The sequence below is a fragment of the Heterocephalus glaber genome, unplaced genomic scaffold (assembly GCF_053883595.1).
Source record: "Heterocephalus glaber isolate CG9 unplaced genomic scaffold, H.glaber_assembly_v1.0 deba00001564, whole genome shotgun sequence".
NCBI lineage: Eukaryota > Metazoa > Chordata > Mammalia > Rodentia > Bathyergidae > Heterocephalus > Heterocephalus glaber.
In genome coordinates this window covers 3,626,206-3,649,219 of record NW_028258351.1, presented here as the reverse complement: position 1 = coordinate 3,649,219, position 23,014 = coordinate 3,626,206, and the positions used below count along the sequence as shown (strand labels likewise).

The window sequence follows — 23,014 nt, the reverse complement described above, 5'->3', positions numbered from 1 at the left end:
CCATTGGGGATGATGTGACAATGTCAGGAGACCATTTTGGTTTAAGTTGGAGGGGCAGCAGAGCCACTGGTACCAAGTGGGTAGAAGCCAGGAATGCTGCTCTCAGTCGAGAATTATCGGGCCCCAATGCCAAGGCTGAGAAACACTGCCCTGCCGATTCTCACATGAGATCCTTTTGGGGAGTTTTAGAATTCCTGTTGCCTGGGCCAGATACTTAGGAGGCTGAAGCAAGAGGATCACATGTATAAGAATAGCCTGGGCAACTTAGCCAAAATAAGTAAGTAAAAGGAAAAAAACTCCTAGCACCTAAGTTGTACCCAGGCCCATGGCCTCAGCCGCTGTGGCAGTGTTGTTTTGAAGCCTGCTAAGTGGGTCCACTGTGCAGCCAAGGCCAAGACTTGTGCTGCAGGTTCTGCTCCACTGTGGGACCCTAGTGAAGGAGTACCATCTGTTGGGCCAGGGATGTAGCTCAGTGGCACCGAACGTGCCTGGCAAGCACAAGGTCCTGAGTTCAATCCCTGGTACTGGAAAAAGAAAAAAGAATTCAAAAAGGTACAAAGGATATATAATTTTCATTATATATCCCAGGAACACCACCTGTCTGGTTTGTACAATAAACAGTAAGCTGTCACTGCCTGCATCACAAGCATAAGGTCCCTGGTACCAAACCCCCCCCCCCAAACCCCAAAACCAAACCAAACCAAACCAAAACAGCAAGCCTGTCCTCAACCACCTTGCAGACTCAAAGGTGAGGGCTTTGGTTCAGTGGATTAACTGCTGGGTCCCTGGGGGTGGGAGTGGGGAGCAGGGGGTGGCAGTAAGGCAGGGTATTTGCTAACTTTCCCGGTCTGGTGGGGCTGAGGCCAAGAGTTTCCCCAGGTAGCTACAAAAGCTTCTCATAAACTGTGGACTAAAGAGCGAGGCCGCCACCTACTGGAAGAATCAGACACACTCTCTTGTTGAATGGTTTTATTTCATCCTCACAGGGCTAAGGGGTAGGTGCAGACCAGGGTTCCCAGGCACATGAGGACAAAGACAGGCACTGTGGGACACAGAGGGGCAGTTGTCTGCCTGCACGAGGCCCTCGGCCTCTCAACATTCCCACACTCGGGTGCACCACAGAATCAGACCCCTGGGTTGGGTCCCTCCTGAAGCACAGTTCCTTTGGCTTCCAGGCAGCGCCCAGACACCATCCATCCTAGCCCACCCTGGAAATCAGCAAACTACCATCTCCAACTGCAAGCCCAACATCAAAACAGGAGGCTGAACTTCCTCTGGTCTCTACTTCAAAGTCCCCTGCCCCACAGTTCATTGGAGTCAATAAACAGGGCCTTAGCTCCCCATGCAGGCAGACTGTAGCACACGGGTGGCGTTGTAGCCACCCTGACTCGGGTACCCCACAGCTCAGATGGCCCCTCAGCCCTCTTTGTGCCTTTCTCTTTCTGATCCCGAACACAGTCCTGGGTGTTGAGCCAATCTGAGTCCTTCCACTGGAGGGTCCTGGAGAAGTTGCCCCCTTTCCTCCTCTGCAGAGAAACCCTTCCTCTGGCTGCAAATGGAGTGAAGAAGAATTCCTGCAGGGACAGAGGAGAGGAAGGACCACGTATGAAGGCTTTGACACAGGTCAGGTACTTCCTCATTTCATCTTCAAAATTTTCCCCAAGTTGCACTGAAAGCAACTGATACAGGGCAAGATTGAGTAGCTTATTCAGCGTGAAGCCAGAAAAATGGGATGAGAAGGAAGCTACCTCTGTGTGATTAGAGGACACCAAGAAAGGGGAGTAGGGCTGGGGATTTAGCTCAGTGGTTTCGCTGCCTGCTGCACAAGCGCAAGGACCCGAGTTCAATCCCCGGTACTAAAAAAAAAAAAAAAGAAAGAAAGGGGAGTAGACTCACCTGTAGCCACAGACACATTCAAAGACTCAAGTCTAGGAGGCAGCTGACGACCAGGTAGCACAGTAAGGAGAAGCTGGCAGGAGGCCTGCACCTCCTGGGACAGACCAGAGCCCTCATTCCCTGCAGAGCACAGGCAGAGGTTAGGAAGCCCTGCTGCACACCCAAGAGCTCAAGACATGTGTATCTGAGCAGAGAAAAGCAGGGTCATCTACCTACCCAGCACAAGGAGAGTAGGCCGGTCCCAGAGGAACTCTAAGCAACTAGTGACAGGTATCTTGGAGGACTGGGAAATCTCAGGCGCCAGACTGCCCACCGTGCCAGCTACGAGCCAGCCCTGTCCAGCTTTGGCCTGAAAAAGAGGAGACACCAAGTTCTCGCTCATCCTATCTTCATCAGAGCCTGGCCAAGGAGGAGCACAGCCTTGCAATCACTCAGATCCATTCAATTTAGTCAACAGTTACTAAATACTTCAACCCAGCCAGGCTTGGCTCCAGAAACTGGGGATAGGGCCATGAACAAACAACACAGACTGTGCCAGGCACAGGGAGCACACGTCACTCCAGCCACTCTGAAGGCTGAGTCAGAGGATTTCAAGTTCAAGGCCAGCCAAGGAAACACAGGGAGACCCGGTCTCAAATTAAAAAGGGCTGGGGATGTAGCACCCCTGGGTTCAATCCCCACTACTAGGAAAAAAAAAAAAAAAGACCAAAATCTCAGCCTTGTGGAAGCATTTAGGAAAAGCCTCCTTGAAGTAACATTTGAGTACAGACCTGAAGATGATCAGACAGCATCATGCAGAGCTTTAGGGGAAGAATATTCCACGCAGAGATCTTCGAGTACAAAGGCCTCACTTACCTTGCATATCTGAGGAAAAGTAAGGTAGACGGAACAATGGCCACAAAAGGTAGGGCCGTGATGACGAGCCTTTTAGAGACCGAGTGCCCAAACTGCATTCCCAAACCCACTTATTTATCGCCAAGTGCCAACACTGCAATTAAGCCTGAATACTGGGGTTTTAGTTTAGAAAAAACAACATGGCAACTTGGCTTATGTGCTAACAGAGGGCTCGTGCCCACTGGGGCAACACAGGCCATCAATTCGCTATCATGGAGGTAGGACCTCAAAGGGCCCTGGAAGGACTCTGACTTTTACTCCAAGATGGAAATGCTTTGAAAGGTTGGAGCAGAGAAACAACACAAGACTGATTTATATTTCAACAGAATCTCTGCCTGCTGTGCTGAGCGCCAAGAGCAATGCAAGGAGACTGGCGAGGTTTCCACAATCGGTCAAGATGAGCTGGTGGCCGGGCGAGGGTGGCAGCCATACGGATGGTGAGAAATGCTGAGAGCATGGAAAGAACTCCGCGGTAAAGCTGGAAGGATTTGGTGACGGGGGACATGGGCATGAGAACAGGAAGTCAAGGATGTTGCCATAGTTTCTGGGCTCAGTCACCAACAGGATGGAGCTACCATCAATTGGGCTGGGTAAGCCCCCTTGGAAGGAAGGCTTTGGAAATGCGTGAAATGGCCTCAAGACAGAAAGAGCTGCTATGGAGGCAACCAGACGATCCAGGCAAGGGTCTCCATTTAGGAGGCATTGGAATACAGGTGGTATTTAAAGCCGTGAGACCTAGGAAATGCTAATGTCTAGAGGTCTGGTGAGGGCGAATCATCAAAGATGACTCTGAGAGTGTACAGCGAGGCAGGAGGAAAACCAGGTGAAGTGTAGGCTAGAGCGTGGCTCCGGGGTAGAATCTCTGCCTAGCTTGTTCCAGGAGGCCTTGGGTTAGATCCCTAACACTGAAAAAGACAAGATCCAGGTTGAAGAGTCTCACAGGGAGGAGGGTGCGGTCATCTCTGCCAAGACAGATGGACTGAGGACTGATCCTTGGCTAGAGCAACACGAGCTCTGCAACCTTGTCAAGGGCTTTGATGTAGCTGGGGGTTGAAGATCCAACTGATAGAAGTCAAGACAGAAGGGGAAGAAAATGTTTACTGGCATGATGATGATGCAAAAGAGGGGTGGGAAACTCCTGGAGCAGTGCCTTGGAGTAGGCAGGAGGGGGTGAGGCCCAGTCCTAACCTCTGCCTGGAGGACCTCCAGTTGTTTCTCTTTCTTCCCCCTAGAACTGGAGATTAAATTCAGTCCTTCATGCCTGTTAGGCAGGCACTTTCCCACTGAGCTATTCCCCTAGTCCTTTTTTAAATTCTGTTTTTGAACAGGGTCTCACTAAGTAGCCCAGGCTGGCCTCCAATTTGAGATGCTCCTGCCTCAGCCTGTGTAGCTGGGATTGCAGGTGGGCACCAAGCACACCTGGCCCTCTGGTTCTCCCACAGTAACAGGAGGGAAGACAACGCTCTGGGCCCGGCAGCTGACGGGACGAGGCAGAGGTAATGACTTGAGCTTTAGGAAGTGCCCTGTACAGTGTTTTTGTTTTTTCAGAAGCTACTGGTTCAGGGGCTGGAAGTGAGGAGGGGGAACCCCCTCTCCTACGGGCTTGGCCACCATTCCTCTGCTGGGGGCTCCCAAAGAGAAGCACAGCCACAAAACATGTGCTGTTCCATACAGTAACCACTAGCTTTGCGTGATTATTAAGCAACTGAAATATGGCCAGTCCAAATTCAGATGTGCTATATGTAAACATTTTAAGGTGAGACAGAAAATATTTCATTAATAATATAAAAATGAGCCAGGGGTAGTGGAGCACACCTGTAATCCCAGCTATTTGGGGGGGGGGGGGGGTTAAGCCAGGTGAATTGCAAGTTCAAGCCCAGCCTGGGCAATTATCAAGATCCTATCTCAAATTAAAAAATAAAAAATAAAAAGGTTGGGAATGTAGCTCAATGAAAAAGCCCTGGCCTCAATCTCCAGTACTGCACTGATAGTTAATAATAATAGTTTATTTGTTTGGGGGGTTTTTGGGTTTTTTTTGGTATCGGGGATCGAACTCGGGACTGTGCGCTTTCAAGGCAGGTGCCAGAACCACTGAGCTAAATCCCCAGCCCAATAATAATAGTTTGAATGAATTTATGTAGAAATGATAATATTGTATATATACTGGGTAAAATAGCAAAATTAATTTCAACCTGCTTCTTTTTACTTTTCAACGTGGCTACTATAGAAAATCCAAAAGTATATGTAAGAGTTGTGTTGTGTTTACTGGGCAGTATTGTTCTAAACCCATCCCAGAGCTCTTCCCCTTCTTTTCAAGAGGGATGGGGGGGGGGGGGCGCAGGTAGCACAGGGGCTGCCAAATGCAGGGCAATACTGCCCCCGTGTGTCCAGCAAAGGAAACACAGCTGAAGACAGCTATAGGAACCGGAGAGGGGCTTGCTGAACTTTGCCCTTCCTAGATATCAAACTCATACAGGTTTTGGAGGGAGGTATGGAAGGAGGAGGGGAAGGGAAGGGGAAGTAAAAAGAAGTAAGATGTGTTATGTACATGTACCAAGTCCCCACGATGGCTGTAATTACCATGTGCTGCAAACATATTAATATTTTAAAAAAAGATTCTCACCTTCATGTCTCCCCAATAAACTTTACACTTCTTAAAAAGTCTAGCTCAACGATTCTTTCAAGATGCTCCCTACTCAAGGAACCCAGATCTCCCCAGGAAGGACTACTGGAGAACTACTCTGCCGGCAATGAGACAAGGAGGTAGACTTACAGAAGAGGGAATGACTCCAGGAAGTTCCTAACTTCAGACAGCACTCCATTTGTAGTTTAAGAAAAAAACTCTCCGGAACCCTTCCCTTCCCAATGGGATTTAGGAAGCCACAGGAATCCATGTCAACATCCCCTCCTCTGTTCCCTTCCCCCATCCGCTGCTGGCTGAGAGCTTTTGAAGTGGTCGGGCTACAGGCTCTTTCTGCTCTTTTCCCTCTCGCCCCTCATTACCTGTAAAAAACCAGGCAGGTCATTGGTGGAGAACACGTCCATCACCTCCATAGCCCCCGCGCTGGCCTTGCTGACTATTGGAGTGAGCGGGCAGCTGCAAAGATTCCCCATTCCCCCTTTAGGCTGGGCGATCTTAAGCCTCGCGCCCCACCCACTCCCGGGCTCCCAGGGCTTAGGGTGAGGAGCTTGGCGATGGTGCGGCATGTCTGAGGGAGCACCCAAAGGCCAAGGTGGTTAGGAACTCGGTTGTGCCTCCTACTTGGCCACGCGGGAAATAAGGGATGCCCGTGCCTGTTTCTGCGGCTGATGATGATTTTGTCCACGCCGAGGAAGTGAGCGGAACGCAGCACAGCACCAAGATTCCGGGGATCCTGGAGCCCCTCAAGGACCAGCCACAGCTGCTGGGGGTCATCGCTTGGGCTCGCCTCCCCGGGCTCAGTGTACGGCTGGGGCCGCAGAGGAGTCACCTCCATGCAGACGCCTTGATGCATCTGGTAGTGGCACAGGGCATCCAGCTTCTGCCGCCTGGGCCGAAGAACTGGGATGTCCCGCGCCTCTGCGGTCCGGAGCAGCTCGGCCCGCGCCTCCTGTAGGCCAGCCCCGCCGGCCTGGAGCAGGAGCCGGGCCACGCGGCGGCGGGCGGCCCGCAGAGCCAAGAGACAGGGGGACAGGCCAAACAGCAGCTCTAGCCGTGGGGTCGGGGCCAAGTCATCCAGCCGCAGGCGCCTTAGTTCCTCCCCACCAGGCCGCACCTCTCGCCGAGCCGCTTGGGAGAAATGACGGGCGACGAGGCGATCCGAGCAACCGCGGGTCGCGGCCCTGATGGTCCAGAGCAGCCCCATAGCACGGGCTGCGCTGGGAACTCGATGCTCACATTCAGGTGAAGAGGACCCGACAGCTGTCCTCACTCTGTTCCTTCAGACAAGGACAGACAGCCCCGGCTACCTACTCCAGGACTGCCCTGAAACCAACTACTGAGCTACAGCTATTTCCTTCCCGGGTTCCCACACTGGCCTTCCGCTTCCGGGTTCCGGAGGCCCGCCCCCTGCCCAGCAGTGCACTGCGCATGCCCAACCCGCAGGACATCCCTATAGTGCCCCCTGCCGGGCTGGCTGATCCGCGCCCTCCACCGCCCCCGGTGGGGAGACAGTGCTGAAGCTGAGCTGACCCTACCTCGCTGGCGGTACCCAGTTTGCGGAGAAGTCCCAGGTAGCTGGGGGCTGGAGGGCTCATTCACCCAAGCAGCAGCAAAGGACAATTTCAGGAATCTCATGGCCTTCCTGTTCAACCTTGGTGGCTCCCTTCCTACATCCAGCTGCCGGTGACTGTCCTCAGAAGCTTCTTGTCAAACCCTCACTACCGGTCAGCAGGACCCGGGAGATTCTTCCCACTCTTTGGCCGCTGACTCTCTCCCGAAGGGACAGCTGTGAGCCTGTCGAGTCTCTGCCAAGAAGCCAGCTGATCGGGCTGGCCACAGGTAAGAGCCAGACTGCTCCTCGGCACTCAGACCCCCAGTGACACAGGCAGGGGCCACCTTTGCATCCCCACCTTGCTCCTGCACGAAGTTGTGTGTAGTTCACACAACACTGCACGCTCTTACAGGGGCCCCAACCTTGCACATCTGTATGCCTTCTCTTTGTCTTCGGAAACACCTGTCCATTTTCAAGACCTAATCCAACCCTTTCCTGTGGTAATCCGAACTCCAGGAGAGATGCCCCAAACCGACCCGGCCTCCCACTCACCTTGAAGAAATTCTGAGACACAATCTCTCTGACCACGGAGAAGGGGGAACAATTGAAAGACACTCCTGAAACCAAGGTAGGTTGGTTGCCATTTTTCCTTTTTTAATCATCACAGTGAAGTCAGGCTCTGGTATTCTGCTGTCATTGAAGGGAGTGATGACCTCACTGGAGGCAGGAAGCCAAGATTGGGGTGGAGAGCTGGCGGCGGGGGGCGGGGAGGGCTGGAGACCTGGATAACCATTCGAATATAAGGTGAGGGACTCTCTCTGCCACCTCAACCCTGAAGGGAAGAGGCTGGGATGCAAGAAGATAGAGGGAAGCCTCCCTTTAGGCCACATTCCCATTCCCAGATCAAAGAGAAGAAAGAGACTTAGGAGAGCAGACAAAGGCCAAGGAGCCCAAGAAAGGGACCCAGAACAAACTAACAGGTAAAATAATCATGGACCCCACCTCCTTTGCCCTGCCCATTTTTTCACATTTGCATTGGAAATAATTTGACAAGCTGATTTTAAAACCTTTTACAAATTTTCTAGCCCTTGGTGGGGGTGGGGTTAGAAAGTGGAATCCAGGGGTCCAGAAATCAACACCTAAAATCCACAGGCAGGAGCCAAGCCATGAGGGGCAGAGAGGAGGAGCTCCCCACTGGACACTAGGTCACCTGTTCCGTGGGCCTCATCTGGATGTCTCCAATCTGTGGAAGGCACAAGGCTTGAGGTGGCTGGACACTCCCCACCCTCTTAAGGCCTCCCTACTCCCCTCTCTGGGGATGGTTAGACTCTTCCAGGGCGTGGACAGTCAAGGCTAGACTCACCTGGACATGTGGGGGACAGCTGAGGACGTAGATGACAGCCTCAGCCACATCCTCGGGTTTGAGACACTAAGAGCACCAAGGTAAAGAATTGAGAGACAAGGATAGAATGGACCCAAGTTCCTCCCCACCATGGAGGTCCTCTCCAGCATCCATATTCCCACCCCAGCCCTCCAGGAGGGGTGATAAACTGGCCAGAAGGGTGGAGTCTGAAGGCCAGGGTTCCCTTTGCCTTCACCTAGGAGCTGCCTTTACTGGGCCCCACCTTGATGCATTCATAGGTAGCAGCTGCTCTCTCAGGGTCCTTGTCATGGAGTTTGAAGGCGAACTGTGTCTCCACCAAGCCTGGAGAGATGCACTGGGCCAACAGAGAGGGCCTGTTCAGGGGTAGACCTTTGCCAGGCCTTGGGTAGGGTGGGGAGAAAGGATGGAGGCCACAGGGCCCGGCTTCCCAGGGATGGCTGTCCAATGTCCAGATACTGACCCCTCCCTCCAAAGATGTCATTGGCAATGATCATGATGTTCCCAACTATCTACACAGCCAGGTAAGTCCTTTACAAAGTGGGGTTCCTTAAAGCCTCACAATCAGGAGGAGATCATCAACTCCTTTCTCCACATGAGAAAGCTAATCCTAGAAGAAGTTCAATGATTGTCCAAGGTCATCCAGCCCTCAAGGGAAGAGCCCAGAATCCTGCTATCCAGGCCATGTATACCTGGCTTCCCATAGTCCCTTGCTTTCTCTTAGTCTTATTCCACCATGTTTCCCTGAAGTCAGCCTTCTCCCACCTTTAAGTCTAAGTGTGGTCACTGGCTTCTGGATGAATGAAATGAGGATCCTCAAGGACTGAGTAGGACCACGCATGTGACAGCAGAGCCCAGGAGTTCTGTACCCTGTCCACTCCCAGGGGCTCTCAGCAGCCCACCCTGGACAGGGCTTCCTGGGCAGCACATGAAGGTGGGAGGGCCTTTGCCCACCTTGTCCCCACCAGGGGTAGGCCACAGCCTCACCGTGGCTCGAATGTGGGACTGGGCCTCCCGAAGCTCGTGCCTCAGTCCCTCAGTCAGCGCAGTGACAGCATACTTGGTTGCGGTATAGAAATGCATCACACTGTCTTGTAGGATTCGGTGGCCACACATGCTGCGCGGAAGGAGGGTGGAGAGGAGAGAGTGAAGCTCTGCAGAAACTGGCAGTGCTCCCTGACTTTCTGGTCCATCTCGCTACCCAGAGGCAGACAGGAAGCCTTCAGCCACCTAGCCTGATATCCCAGCAGCTCTTGTAACCTTCCTCTGCCTTAAAGTCATCCTTCTGTTGACCATGGAATGAACTATCTGGGTCATTCTGGATATCAGAAGCACTGCCACTCTATCTGTGTGCTCAAGGACACAGCTCTACTGGGGAACCTGTGAGCCAGGAAGGAGCCTTTGCCCCCCTCGGATTGGGGCTCCCCCAAGGCAGAACCTGTATGGTCTCTTTGTGCCACCAGGAGGGTTTGTTTCAGGGCCTGGAGGATGGAGATGCTCAGTCCCAGGAGAGTCCTCAGGTTTTGACTTGCAGACAGAAGGGGCTGTGCTGCCCACCTCAGCAACCAGGGGCTGGCACTGGACAACAATTTTTCCCTCACCACAATCATGCCATTTGGATATTAAGTTGGAATGAAATCCCCATTTTACCAGCAAAGAAACTGGGGCCCATAGAGCTCACATGTGCTACAGCAGATTACCCAGTATGGAGGCCAACGGTTACCTGGGCTCCACCTCCGGCGCCCACCCTCACCTGTTGATGTTAATGATGTGCCCGTCATCCACACTGCGCTCCTTCATGGACTGGTAGGCTTCCCGGGTGCAGATGCTGAGCGCCAGCACATTCACCTGTGAGCCAGGGGAGGCAATGGGGTGTTTCCAGCTTGGGCCCAACAGACCAGCTGATGGAGCTGCTGAGCTCCATGGGGAGAGGGTGGTGTGACATTCCAGTGTCCAGGTCCTCCCAGAGACCTTCCATGTAGGTGCACCTTCCAGAAAAGCTGACAGCAGATAGTTCTTCTCTTGGCTGACCCCCCAAGTAGGAAAGGAAACCCCCCAAACCCAGCTGGACCCAGGAGACTAGCTTAGCCACCTCTGCTTTAGAGAACCATCTCCTTTTCTTCCCCAAATAGCTTACCCTTCTCTGTGACAGTGTCCCTATATCTACTCCCTCCCACACAGACTGAAAACCTCCCTCAAAGGCTTTAAGAATCTCCTGAAGCACAGACCCCAGCCTCCCCCCACCTTGCTCAGCCTGCCACTCTGCTCCTGTCCCCTCTCTGTAGGTGAGGAGGAGGAGGACGGCCTACCCTCCTGCCTTTTATACCTGCCTTCAGCCTGTGTCCCACCTGGAAGTAGGGTCACTTGCCACTCCTGCTCCCTCTGGCAGATGTGACCCCAAATCCCTACCCTTCATGCAACAGAGGCCTGAAGCAATATCGGCTGTGAAGCACCTGCCCAGGCCCACCCCTCAGCCTCCAGGCCAGGAGGACAAGCTTTGATAAAGCTTTCAGTTGGACCTTGTGCCTCTTGGGAAGAGAGACCTGCTGGCAGATACTAGCTGGCTCTCTTTATCAGGTGTCAACCAGGCATCGGATAGAGAACTCTCAGTGTGAACCTTCCTCGTACTCATGGTGGCAGCAAGATGATGGGTCCTGGAACATAGGAGGGTTCTCAGCCCTGTTTCTGGTCCTCTTAGCAGGTAGCTTTGTGGGGCAGATGGAAAGGAGAAATGAACCCCTGGGACCAAGTGAGGAAATCTCCTACATCTAGGGGCCAGGATGGGGAAGAAGATGCCGCCCAGAATGATCCTAATAGACAACGTTCATCCAAAAGGGGGGCTTAGAGATGTAAGTCCCTTATTTTACAGATGGGCAAGTTGAGATCCAAGTTTAGAGACCCACTGTAGTAGGTAAGGGCCGTCACCGGGATCCCCCAGAAGGCTCTCTGAGGACAGTGCCTTCCTTTCCATTGTTCACTGTTTCATTTCCAGGCCCAAGCACCTATTAGATACAAAATCTACCAATGCAGGGGCTGGGAATTTAGCTCAGTGGTGCCACCGCCTGCCTCGAAAGTGCAAAGTCCCGAGTTCGATCCCAGTACCAAAAAAAACACAAAAAAACCCCAAAACAAATACAAAATCTACCAATGCAGGTATGAAAGGATTATGAGAGAAAAGAAGCATCCTGTTTGGACACTGCTTTCAGCTTTTCAGAATACTTTCATCATACCCTAATGCTTCCCCCACAATGCAGCCCAGAAGTTGAATACCTATTCCTGAAGGCTGTGTTTGGCCTATGTATTGGCTTTAAAATATCAAAAAAGGGTTTGTGAAATAGTTCAATGGTAGGGCACTTGCATAGCATACACAAAACCCTGTGTTCAATCCCTAGCACCACAATAAATAAATACTTTCCCAACACATACTCATTCATTCAATAAGTATCTGTGGAGGGCTTATGAGTGGAGCTGTCCCAGAAAATAAAACAGACAAAAGTCCTTGCCCTGGTGGACCTGATGTTTTAGTGAATGGGACAGGTGGGAGTGTCACATAAAAATACAGGCTCTCTGCTTCTCTTAAAGAAATTGCAAGATCGTCCACACTATTAGAGAGCAACTCTCTCGGATTTGAGCAGTGAACACATTTCTCTCATGCACTGCAGACCACACTTGGCTTACTTCATTCCTTTATGTATTACCTTGACCTAGGGAACACTGGAGTTTGTGACCCCAGATACTGATGACACAGGGTGTTCACCCCAATTAAATGTGACAAGATGGAAGCTCAGAGACAGTAACCTGCTTGATGATACCCTGCTTGATAGCAGGACTGGGTAAGGATATTATCTCTTTTCTCTGTTCCTTTTCATCCTTTAAGACCATGTTCTCAAGCATACCACACATTGCTGATACACAGGGACATTCAGTAAACAGCAGTTCTCTTCCATACCAGTCTTTCTTCCAATATGGCAGAATCAGTCTAGACTTGAAGAACCACACCCGGAGCACAAAGGAAAGGAGAGCTGAGAAGATATGGGCATGTACCCACTTACTACCCTGCTGGTAGGGGAAGAAGAAGGGGAGAGTGAAGATGCCCCTAGCAGGAAGCCAAAGGTCTTACTGAATATCCTATCCCTCCAGCCTCCAGCTCACAGACCCAGCTCTGCTCTCCTCCCAGCCCCCGCCCACACTGCCCCAGGCCCCTGAGCCCTTACGTTGAACATGTCCTTCCAGCCGCTGGTGCTGCCTGACAGCAGGCTATCAGGCCGGGCCAAGCCAGCATTGTTGATACAGATGTCCACACCACTGTGCTGAGAGCGGACAGCAGAGAACATGGAGAGGATGTCCTCCTCATTCGACAGGTCACATCTGTAGGGGATCAAAGTCCCGGGGTAGCCTGCACTCTTACATTCAGCAGCCAGCTCCTATGAAACCCAACAGGGGTCTAACTGGGGTGAGCTGCTCACTCCCACACCTCCCACCCACATCTCCCCTCCCTCCCATCATAAAACTCTCCCCTTTGAGAGCTGCCTTTTGGCCACAAAGATGTTAGGACTGTCCATCCCCAAAGCTTGTCCTCTTTGGTCAAAGTCCAGGGGCTAAGGGCACTCTCAGGGGAGGAGGGGAGCAAAATTGTGCAGACCAACGGAGGAACCTCAAGTATAAATGCAAGCCTTCTGTTCTAAGGAGGGAGAAGGTGGGCAGGGATCCTGGCAATGGAGGGAGATCTCTTTTCTGCCTCTTTCCCATCAAGAACATCTCCTCTGTCTGCAAGTAATAAAAGAAACCTTTCACCCCACCTCCCGCTTCTTCTACCAATGCCAGCAGTCTCTGAGCTGACTGCTCCAAGACCTCCCTTCCCTTCCTCCCCCTAGTGTCAACCAACCCTTCCCAGAAGAGCTCATCACGGAACCATCATCCTCCCCTTCAAACTGCAGTCAGCTTGGCTGAACTCAAAGGTACATACTCACACCTTTCAGCAGCACACACCTGCCAATCCCCCCTCTCCCTCTCTCTAGGAGGGGTGAGGACATCAGGACAAATCTGATCTTTCTAGAACCCTGGCACACCACCCTCCATCCCAAGATTTCCCTGGACCCTATGGGGTGAGTCAGGTGAGAGATGACACTGGGTATTTCCTGTGCCTCTCTCCTGAGAAAGCTCACAAAAACCAGGGCCACTGAGATGACTGTGAGGGGAGCTGACATTTAGGAGCAGGAAGAAAACGGGCTGCATGGCCTTGGAGGCCAGTGACCGGGCAGGCACTTGAGCCTTGGGAAGGTGACTGTGTACATTGTGGGAGGGGGAGGGGGAGCCCTAGAGGAAGGCCAGTTTGGCCAGCTGCCCTGGCCTGGAGCCCCTTCCTCCTCCTAAGCCAAGCTAGGAATAAAGGGCCGGATCAGGTGACTGAAGAAATTCTTTTCTGCTTTAACATTCTGTGAGTTCAAAAGGTATACTACTCTGGGCCTCAGAAGCCCCTTTCCACCTGATTTTATTACCCATGACCACTTCAGGAAAACAGAGTTTCTCTCTGTAGAAATCCAGAACCCAAACTCTGGTGTAACATCAATGAATGAACCAATCAATGAAGCCAGAAAGCCTGGAATTCTTCCCTCCTCTAGCATGGAACTTCCCTTCCTCCTCTAGACTTAAAGTCCCCCTTCGGAAAGCCAGAAAGGAGGGGCTGAGAATTTATTTCTCCCTGTCACTGCCTTCTCATTGGCCCACCTGTGCCACTGGACCACCTCCCCTTAAATGATCTGAAATCATGGCAGTCCTCCCACAATACAGGCATTCTCCCTTCCTGACATGGAGTCTTCCTGGAGCTCAGTGATCTGCCTGGGGATCCCCTTTATTGGCCAGCTTGGGGAAGGGGAATAGAAGGAAAGAGTGGCTTCCGAATTAGGCAATCCAATTGTCTAACCCCTGACCTGATCCTCTGGGCTCCAAGGCTGGGGCTGGCCCCTGAGCTTCTCAGCATAGGAGAAAGGGAGGGGCAGAGTGGGGCAATGGTTGAGCCTGATGACCTTGGGATTATCTGGGAGGTTATAAAGTGTACCTTTGGTCAGCAGCAGGGGAGGGGACAGTTCTTCCTGTGTACCTTCTCCCTCTGCCCCCACCCAAGACCTCCTCACCCTTTCTCTACTTGGGGACTTTGAGAGATGGTAGAGGGACAGCCCTGCAACTGAGCACTAGTCTTAGCCCCTGAGAGTGGTCTTGGAACACCAACTCCAAAAACAACCTACAATGGGAATTTCTCTTGTCTCCTTCCTCCTACCCTCAAATAGCCAACTTCATTTCCTTTTTCTCTGATCTCTTGTTGCTCATAACTCTGGGAGTTTCCAACTCCATGGTAAGAGAAAAACTAGAAGCTCTGGACCCACATTGCCTTGTCCCCTCAGGATTTACATATTCATTGCCCTGTTTCACCTACTCAGTCCAATCTAGAAAAATGAATTAGAGAAAAATCTACCAGTAATCATTCCATTCATCCCTCCTGCCCTCATCAGGGTATAGGTTAACCTTCAGATTGATAGGGGTGGGGAGTGGTTCTTCAAAAAAGCTCCCACCCCAGGCTCACCCTCAGTCTGGGTCAAACATTCAAATCCTCAAGCTCCTGCACCTCTGGTTGGCCAGCACTTTGGCGTGGTGGGTGAGGTCTGGCGACCAGAGGAAGCCAACCTAGCCGCTGAAGCTAGAAAGCTCTCCTTCACCCTGGCTGCACAGCTGGCCCCTGATCTCTGACTTCCCCTTTCCTCAGCCCAGCTCGTTGGGGAAGGGGACCAGGAGGGCCGAAGTGGGGGAGTGCCAGGGCTCAGAGATTCGGTACACTGGGAGCAGGAGCTGTCAGGGGTAAATGACTCCTCAAAAGACAACGACCTAAAGCCAAGGCGGAAGCCTGCCCTAAGGGATCCAAGAGGCCTCTCCTGCTAGGGATTCATTCTTCTTGTCCCTAAACACGTGACAAATGGCCCTGGGGTGACAGGCAGTGACTGGAGGGTCTTGGCCCGGCTCCCGCGACTCCCCTGCCCCGCGGAAACGACGTCCCCAGAGCGTCCTCGCTTCCCAGAGAGGCCTTACCTCGATGTTGCCCACGGTGCGGGCACAACCCACCACCTTCAGTCCCTGTTGGACCAAGGCCCGGGCCACGGCTGCGCCGATGCCCCCCGAGGCTCCTGTCACCAGTGCCAGCCGGTCGCGCCACCTCTCCATGCCCGCCCTGGCCATAGTCCCGAGCCGCCCGCCCACCTCGCTCACAGAGCTTCGCCCCTGGCTGGCGAGGTTCGGCCGCTCCCTTGTCACTGCCCCGGCAGCGGCTGCCAACCTGCTCGCGTTTGAGCCGCGCCTCGGCCCACCCCCATGCTGGCCGGCCTCAGGCCGAGGCTCCGCCCTCCGGTCCTCCGCGCCCGGCCACATCCCGCCGGAGGACGCCCGCGGCCTGGCGCCCCACCCCCTGTGCCAGCCGATGCCCCGCCCCTTCCGGTCTGGCCCCGCCCGCGGCCAGCCCGCCCTCCGCGACTCCGGGAAGCTGCACCCCCTGCGGTCGCCCTGACAGCTCCCGGCTTCCCGAGCGAGGATGCGCGTTCCCAAGGTTTCCCGCTCAGTCTCTCTTACCTGTACCAGACTTCTAAACTCGGGGTGAGGAATTAAGGACACTAAAGGTGACTCCAATGCCCTTTCAAACCAGTTGGTGGCTGATGGGAAGGATTCAGTCCAGAAAAGGCCAAATGTCTCCACCGTCAACCGTGGGTGACCTTGGGAAGAACTCTTATTGACCCTACCTGTTCTCTTGGGTTTAGGATAAAAACACTAGTGTTAGGGGATTCTGTCCCTAAACGGTCTAATGTCTCCAACTGTCCTACAGGGATCCCACCCCTTCACACTGTAGCAAATGTAAAGAGCCAACAACTTACTGAGTACTTACTCCGTGGCAGGCACTTCTAATATATTAACTAATCTGTACAACCATCCTCTATTTTCCCCCTTTAGGTACTGGGGTTTAAACCCAGGGCAAACTAAGCAAATGCTCTACCCCCCGCTCAATTTTTCATTTTACTTTACTACCTTCATATTAAAAATGAGAATATTGATAAAAAGCATGGTGTGAAGACAGATTTAGGCCACAAATACGCTCTTCAACTGCCTTCACTCCATTTTCCCTTCTTGGGTTATAGGTTTCAGAGTAAAGGGCTCTGGGCTGGGGACTTAGCTCAGTGGTTCTGCCACTTGCCCCACAAGCGCAAGGACCAGAGTTCAATCCCCCATACCAAAAAGAAAAAAAAGCAGAATAAAGGTCTCTGGCTACTTGGATTATTCCATCAGTTCTGAAAATGGCTCACTTCTATTTTTTTTTCACCCCTTCAGTCCTAGGGATTAAACCCAGAGCCTCACAGAGCTACATTCCTAGCCCTTTTCCAAAATTTTGAGTTTTGCTGAGTTGCCCAGCCTGGCTTCAAATTTGTGATCCTTCTGCCTCAATCTCTGAAGTAGCTGGGATTACAGGAATGCACCACTGTGTAGGGCACTTCCGATTCTTAATACAGCCATCTTCCCGAAGAAAACTGGGTCTCTGAGGCCAGAGGTTTTAGCTCAACGGTAAAGCACTTGCCTTACTACTAGCATGCTGGGTTCAATGCCTAGCACAAAGGGCAGGGGGTGAGGGGATGGTAGAAAGGAGATTGGCCTCAGAGCCAAGGGATGTGGGAGGCCCATAGTCATTTTTGTAACTTCATGATGGAAGCAAACAAGAGTCATTACTCATTTTACCTCTGCCCCAATTCCTAGACAACACTGATTGAAAGACTAGAAGTATATCAAAGAAATGCTACCAACTATGAAAATTAAATGAGTCCTCTGTGCCCACTTGAAATCAGATTAGAAATTCGATCCAGTGGTAGCAAGCCTATACGATCTGCACCATCCCCACTGCACAGAGGTACTGGCTATCCTGCCACTTGTCTGCTGCCACCAAGTATTATCAACGGCAGACACAAAGCTCTAAGTACATGTGTTTATTGAACTATTTTGATCTGATCTTTTAAATGTCAGCAAAATGCTACACTTGGGAAATCTTTCTCCCTCAGTACTCAGACAGCTTGTGACAGCAGTGAATTGTAAGGCCATAGTGACTTTATTGTTGGAAAACCGCTAAGGCTGATATGCACCTACAGACCACAGTGGGGTGAGTGCAGCCTTCTCATCCCAGTCACACGTGCTGAGCAATTCCTTATCAGACAACCCTCGGTTGAAATTCTGCCTCATTTTGTTTTCACTCTTCTAGGTGAAGATGAACCTCTGAATGTAAGAAGTGTTTTTTCTTATATCTTAGGGACCTTTAACAGTAAAGTCTCATGAGGAAATAAGATGCTAGTCAGTATTTTAAATGTACTGCAGAAAATTTACTCTTTCAGAATAAGACTAGAAACTGCTTTTCTAGACTTGTACAATTTTAATCGAGAATTTTATCTTCAACAATGTTCTGTATCTCTATTCTCATTTTTTTCTTTTAATGCTTTTTTGAAACAGGGTCTCGCTATGTAGCTCAGGCTGGCCTTGAACTCCTGGCGATCCTCCTGCCTCAGTCTCCCAAGTGCTGCGATTATAGGCGTGCACCACTATGCTCAGCTCTCATTTACTCTTCATTCTCTACATCATTTACTCTTCATTCTCTACATCAACACTGGCTATGTACAAGGGAAAATCTAAAGTACTGCTACACATTAAGTAGAAACAATGTACACCAAATTCTACTATGCGTATTAATAAATATTCTTTATTTTAAATTTTGCACATTGCGCTTTAACATTACATCCAAACATTTTGCAAGTGGATGTCTACTTTGTAAAACCATATATTCAGCTCAGTGTCATTTCTGTACAGAAGTATAAGTACATTACTTTTTTCCACTAAGTTGCTTTAGTAAGTCTCACAGGAAGAGAAACATTTAATGAAAAGAGATGGCTTAAATCATATGGGAGGCCTGTGCAGCCACGCAACTAAAGACACAAGCCTGAAGAAAGAACAAACTAATGAAGTTACCTCCACCATCTCCCAAAACAAGAAAGAACCACATTGATTTAAGATAAAATTTTGCCATAAGTCACTAAATTTAAGAGTTTTTTGAAAGAGAAGGCGCAGTAGTCATCTTGAGTGTTTCATTGAAAGACAGAGCTATTTTATTTTTTTTAATTTGCTCCAGCTGTTGTCAACCAGCCACTTCAAATGGGCCTCTTGTGGTCATTTAGGCGGCAGTATTTATTAAATTTCTCCTTCAGGTGCTGTCGGTATTGTTCTCTATTGCTGTAGAAAGACTGGTTATTAGCCATAAAGGACTGTATTTCATCTTGTGAGATAAAGATCTCCTCATCTGAAGTACATTCAGACTCATCCTGCAAATTAAAGGAGCAATTAGTTAAGACCATGACTTTAAGAATGCAAAATGCTATGCTCCTAAGAAGAGGATGACAAAAAGTTAAAGCACCCTAGCTTTTTAGTTTCAATGCAGTCATACAAAGCCTTTAGCTGGAGTGTTTACAGAATCAGCATGTTGCTTTGTCCTAGAAAATAAGGGAAAATAAAATCCAACTCATCTTGGTTTGAAACCTTGAATCTACAATTTATTACACACATCTAGGAGTTTATTTTCTGCCTTTAAAAAGTGACCAGAGATGGTGACAACTAGTTACCAGATTTTAAGGATTTTTTCTGTTTTATTTTTGAGACAGGGTCTCTCTATGTAGTCCAGGCTGGCCTTGAACTCACAGAGATTCTCCTGCCTCACCCTAAGTGCTGGGACTACAAATGTGTGCCACTACTCCCAGCTTAGTTACTAATAAATTTTAAATAACCAGACATATCGCTGGCTGATCTGAGTTGAAATTTATCTCCACAAACTAAGTAAAAGATAACTTAAAAAAACAAACAAACAAGAAAACAGCATCACCATTAAATTTACAACCACACGCCAAAAAAAATTTTTTTTTTTGGTTCTATCAGGACCCTAATTACAATGGTACCTTGGTTCACGAACTTAATTCTTTCTGATCTTCTGGTCACAATTTATTCCATGATTCTGGCTGCAACCAAACTGCAAGCATAGTATTAAGTTCATGAACTGAGGTACCACGGTACTATGAGAAAATCGCCAATCTTCTCTCTCCCCTCCCCACACACAACTATAAACTGAGTCATCTGGAATCCAGTATAATCCACTTAAAGCCTCTGGAGCTGTGTCAATTATGAAAGCTTTGGAAAAGCTCAGTTATGCTTTTAGTCTACATGTCGCGTAAAGGAAGTAACCCAGAATGCAGGCTTTGGTTCAGATTCTGTATGTATTCTTTCCTGGTCTGGAAGGGTGATTATCACAAACTGCCACGTGGGCAAAATCTGCTTCAATAACTGTCTTCAAAGGAGGCAGATTCCTACAATAATGCTGTTATCTATCCTGTTCCACCAAGGAGTCCCTCCAACTCTGAGAACAAGAAAATGTGCTCCAGGGTGGCTGCATAAACCATGAGCAGAACAGAAATGAAGTCAGAAGTGTAAGGGAACACTGCCCTTCATCTTTTAACAGCTCCACTCTCCTGCTCACCTAAGATACTATCCCTGCATCCCCAGAAAGACATCATGGACTACTTACAAGGAGTTCAACTAAACTCTTGGCACCTTTTCCGGAATCAGGACCAAATGATGTTTCTGTGGGTTCTGCACACTCGGGTACATTTTTCCTATGATCAAACCAGGGCAGTGGCTGCCCACTCTTTTCAGCACTGCAACAGCTTTCAGGATGTGCATCTTTGGTCTTGTCACGGTGAAACACTGTGTGCATGGTATTTCCTGAGGTCTCTCGATTACCTGGATCTGTAATACAGTTTCCAAGTTTCTGGATCTGAAATTACAGCAAAAGATTTTCCAGGTAAAAAGGCAGGGAATAACAGCAATCCTTAAAAACAAAAACAAAAAACAGCCAGCATGGTGGCGTACCCCTATAATCCCAGCACTCTGGGAAGCTGATGGAGGAGGATTCCAAGTTCAAGCCCAGGCTGGATTAAGTTAGCAAGACAGTGTTTCAAAATAAAAGGCCTTGGTCACAATCTCCAGTACAAAAAAAAGAAAAAGAAAAAAGAGCTGATGGAGTATTCAATCTTTAGAAGGAATACAGAGTAAAAGCCACAGCTGGCCTTTATTAAGTACTTACTATATCCCAGGTGCTTTGCTAACCTGCCATATAATCTCACACCATCTGCACAGAAGCTAACGTGGTAGGAACTATTATATCCATTTTACAAATGGGAAAACTAAACAAATATTCAAGATTACATAGTTAATATATTAAAAGCATTATGAAATGAATTGGATTTATGACTCTCATGGGCTTTTGGGCAAATAACCACCCCCACCCAGACACACAAAATGAGCAATCAATGGAAATCCATGAAATACTCATTCAAATCCACTAAATATTGGTGTAAACACCTATAGTCCCAGCACTCAGGAGGCTGAGGCAGGAGGACTGCTGCAAGTTTGAGGCCAGCATGGGTTACACAGTGAGTTCAAGGTCAGCCTGAACTACATAGCGAGACCCTGTCTCAGAAAACTAAACCAAACCAATTTTTAAGGAAAACAGGTTGTTCTCAACAACAAAGGTTTAACATTCCAAGACAACACTTACGTGTTCATCACATTTCAACAGCTTGCTCTTCTTTTTCTTCTTTTTATTTTTCCCTTTTGTGTTGTCTTCAGAATTTGCCCAACATTCAACACAACTATCACCATCATCTTCTTTGTCTTCACAGTGATGAACACAGGAGTCATCGGCTGGAAGTAATAATAATCATCCTTATTTATGCTTTTAAGTCAGCCATGCAGTAGAAATCAGAAAGTACAGAAGTGTAATCTGAACCTACCGTGTTCATCATGGTTACAAATCCCTTCAGTGCAGGCAACATCCGAGCCCTCCCGAGAACCTGTTTCACTCCCTTCCATGCTGGATGAGTATCCACAATCACTGCCATTACAGTGTGGAGATATGCCTGAGAACAGATCATGTGAGACTCACAGTTAACACCCTAATTATTTAGGACAAAGAACGAACCAAAGATATTTCAAAATTGATGGCTTAAAGTAGGCAAGCCAGGCATGGTGGTGTGTGTCTATAATGCCAGCACTTGGGAGGCTGAGGCATGAGGACTGCTACAAGTTCAAGGCCAGCCTGGGCTACACTGCAAGACGTTGTCACAAAAAAACCAAGAAAAAAAAAGTAGGCAACAATTAAATAATGAAAATATGTTAAGGATTTAAGAGGCCAGGGATTTAGTTCATTGATTCTACCACTTGCCTTGTAAGTGCAAGGTCCTGAGTTCAATTCTCGGTAACAAAAAAAAAAAAAGATTTAAGGCTCTTTGTTTCTGTCAAACAATAACAAATCAAACAACATAAAGAAAATGGAAATATTAAGTATATGACTAAATTACATGATTTGGGAGGGTTATAAAGCAATTTTTAAATTCTAGATTCTAAAATATCTAAAGCCTCTTACATTTAAAAGAACAGACTAAAGAGCTATTTTTAAACCAAATGTGGTAGTGCATGCCTGTAATCTCAGCATTGGGAGGCTGAGGCAGGAGGACTGCCCCAAGTTCCAGACTAGCCTCAACTACATAGTGACACCCCGTTACCCTGTCTAAAAAAAAACAAACAAACAAACCTCAGTTAATTAAAAAAAAATTATTTACTTACCTTTCTTTATTTTAGGGGAACCCAAAAGATTGCCACTGGTAGGACAGGTACATGATGTATTTTCATGGGTAACAATGACTTCTACACAACCACTCCCATCTTGGGTGCTGCCACAGGCTTTGCAGCTATTTTCTATGAAGTCTGTTTCCTTTAAAGATTAACATTAAGGGACAGTAAAAAGCTTCATCTCTATAACTGGCTACATTTGAATACCTTTAGCTAATTAGTTATGAGATCAACAACTGGAAAGATTATTCTCATGAAAAAATCATTAAGCCACCTCAAGACTGTTAACCAATAGAAAGTACATTAAGAGCTAACAGTATCAACCAAGTCTCAGATAGCAGCCCTTTCAAAGTGTGGTCCACTGACCCCAAGGAGGAGGTTCTCTAAGTCAAAACTTTTTTTTTCCAGTTCTGGGAATCAAACTCAGGACCTTGCGCTTGCCAGGTGGGCATGGCACCACTGAGCTAAATCTCCGGCCCCTCTAAAACTATTTTTATCAGAATACTTCAATGTTATTTGGCTTTGTCACTGTACTGACACACCGACAATACGAAAGCAATGGTGCCTTAGCACAAATCAAGGCAGTGGCAACAATAATCATACTAAAAGTCACTGTTTCCTCATTTGTCAAATATTTTTAGCACAAATAAAAGGACATTTTACTTGTAAATGTCTTTGATGAAGCAGTAAAAATACTAGTTTTCTTAGATATCAAGAGTGCAGAGTGATCTTTTTAATCATCTGTGACAGATTGGCGGTCTGCTTAAAGTGCGTCTGTTGTGTGCGGAAATGTAACGGCTATTTCAAGGAATGCACTTGGCCAACTGCTTGAGTCACAAGCTGAACTAGCTGCTTGTTTCCTGGAATGTCAAGTTCACTTGAAAGAATGACTGAGAAACAAACTATG

At 49.0% G+C, this 23,014-nt stretch overlaps 3 protein-coding genes and 2 long non-coding RNA genes across 11 annotated transcripts in view; 2 read left to right on the top strand and 3 right to left on the bottom strand.

Moving 5' to 3' along the window:
- Positions 1-954: 954 nt before the first annotated feature.
- Positions 955-6,813, bottom strand: Mrm1 (mitochondrial rRNA methyltransferase 1). Of its 2 annotated transcripts, XM_004870402.3 has the most exons (5): positions 6,085-6,813; positions 5,794-5,887; positions 2,113-2,245; positions 1,897-2,016; positions 955-1,574 (listed from the first exon to the last, which is right to left on the bottom strand). In XM_004870402.3, the coding sequence occupies exons 1-5, from the start codon at positions 6,633-6,635 to the stop codon at positions 1,417-1,419; spliced, it is 1,056 nt and encodes a 351-aa protein (XP_004870459.1). In that variant the 5' UTR covers positions 6,636-6,813; the 3' UTR covers positions 955-1,416. The 2 variants fall into 2 exon arrangements, with proteins under 2 accessions (XP_004870459.1, XP_021104330.1); XM_021248671.2 differs by lacking the exons at positions 1,897-2,016; positions 2,113-2,245.
- Positions 6,814-6,883: 70 nt separating this feature from the next.
- On the top strand, positions 6,884-11,862 carry LOC106008216 (uncharacterized). Its single transcript, XR_001182677.3, has 3 exons — positions 6,884-7,270; positions 7,500-7,611; positions 9,463-11,862. It is a non-coding gene; the product is annotated as an uncharacterized LOC106008216 (long non-coding RNA).
- Positions 7,613-15,844, bottom strand: Dhrs11 (dehydrogenase/reductase 11). 3 transcript variants are annotated; one of them, XM_004870403.4, is made up of 7 exons: positions 15,445-15,806; positions 12,579-12,788; positions 10,118-10,212; positions 9,352-9,481; positions 8,609-8,701; positions 8,347-8,412; positions 7,613-8,226 (listed from the first exon to the last, which is right to left on the bottom strand). In XM_004870403.4, exons 1-7 carry the CDS (start codon positions 15,778-15,780, stop codon positions 8,185-8,187), a joined length of 972 nt encoding a protein of 323 aa, XP_004870460.1. In that variant the 5' UTR covers positions 15,781-15,806; the 3' UTR covers positions 7,613-8,184. The 3 variants fall into 3 exon arrangements, with proteins under 3 accessions (XP_004870460.1, XP_021104333.1, XP_021104332.1); XM_021248674.2 differs by lacking the exon at positions 9,352-9,481 and having other exon boundaries at positions 15,445-15,812; XM_021248673.2 differs by lacking the exons at positions 7,613-8,226; positions 8,347-8,412; positions 8,609-8,701; positions 9,352-9,481; positions 10,118-10,212 and adding an exon at positions 11,868-12,420 and having other exon boundaries at positions 15,445-15,844.
- Positions 15,845-15,858: 14 nt separating this feature from the next.
- LOC147823787 (uncharacterized) lies at positions 15,859-18,146 on the top strand. The gene is made up of 2 exons (XR_015443154.1): positions 15,859-16,002; positions 17,890-18,146. It is a non-coding gene; the product is annotated as an uncharacterized LOC147823787 (long non-coding RNA).
- The window catches only part of Ggnbp2 (gametogenetin binding protein 2), a 36,922-nt gene continuing 32,016 nt past the window's right edge, over positions 18,109-23,014 (bottom strand). For all 4 annotated transcript variants that reach the window (XM_021248693.2, XM_021248694.2, XM_004870401.4 and 1 more), the window contains 5 exons: positions 22,102-22,249; positions 21,270-21,395; positions 21,035-21,180; positions 20,003-20,251; positions 18,109-18,752 (listed from right to left, as the gene is read on the bottom strand). In XM_021248693.2, the coding sequence (XP_021104352.1) occupies positions 18,582-18,752; positions 20,003-20,251; positions 21,035-21,180; positions 21,270-21,395; positions 22,102-22,249 (840 nt within the window). In that variant the 3' untranslated portion in view covers positions 18,109-18,581. The remainder of the gene's footprint in view (positions 18,753-20,002; positions 20,252-21,034; positions 21,181-21,269; positions 21,396-22,101; positions 22,250-23,014) is intronic.

Excerpts from the sequence above, each read along its gene's own strand:
- Mrm1 (XM_004870402.3), bottom strand. The coding sequence starts at position 6,635 with ATGGGGCTGCTCTGGACCATCAGGGCCGCGACCCGCGGTTGCTCGGAT. Across the intron at positions 2,246-5,793 it reads ACCTGCCTGGTTTTTTACAG|GCCAAAGCTGGACAGGGCTG; the intron begins GTAATGAGGGGC and ends CCTCTTTTTCAG. Across the intron at positions 1,575-1,896 it reads GAATGTGTCTGTGGCTACAG|GAATTCTTCTTCACTCCATT; the intron begins GTGAGTCTACTC and ends CTGTCCCTGCAG.
- Dhrs11 (XM_004870403.4), bottom strand. The coding sequence starts at position 15,780 with ATGTGGCCGGGCGCGGAGGACCGGAGGGCGGAGCCTCGGCCTGAGGCC. Across the intron at positions 9,482-10,117 it reads CACATCATTAACATCAACAG|CATGTGTGGCCACCGAATCC; the intron begins GTGAGGGTGGGC and ends CCTTCCGCGCAG. Across the intron at positions 8,413-8,608 it reads CTACCTATGAATGCATCAAG|TGTCTCAAACCCGAGGATGT; the intron begins GTGGGGCCCAGT and ends TGGTGCTCTTAG.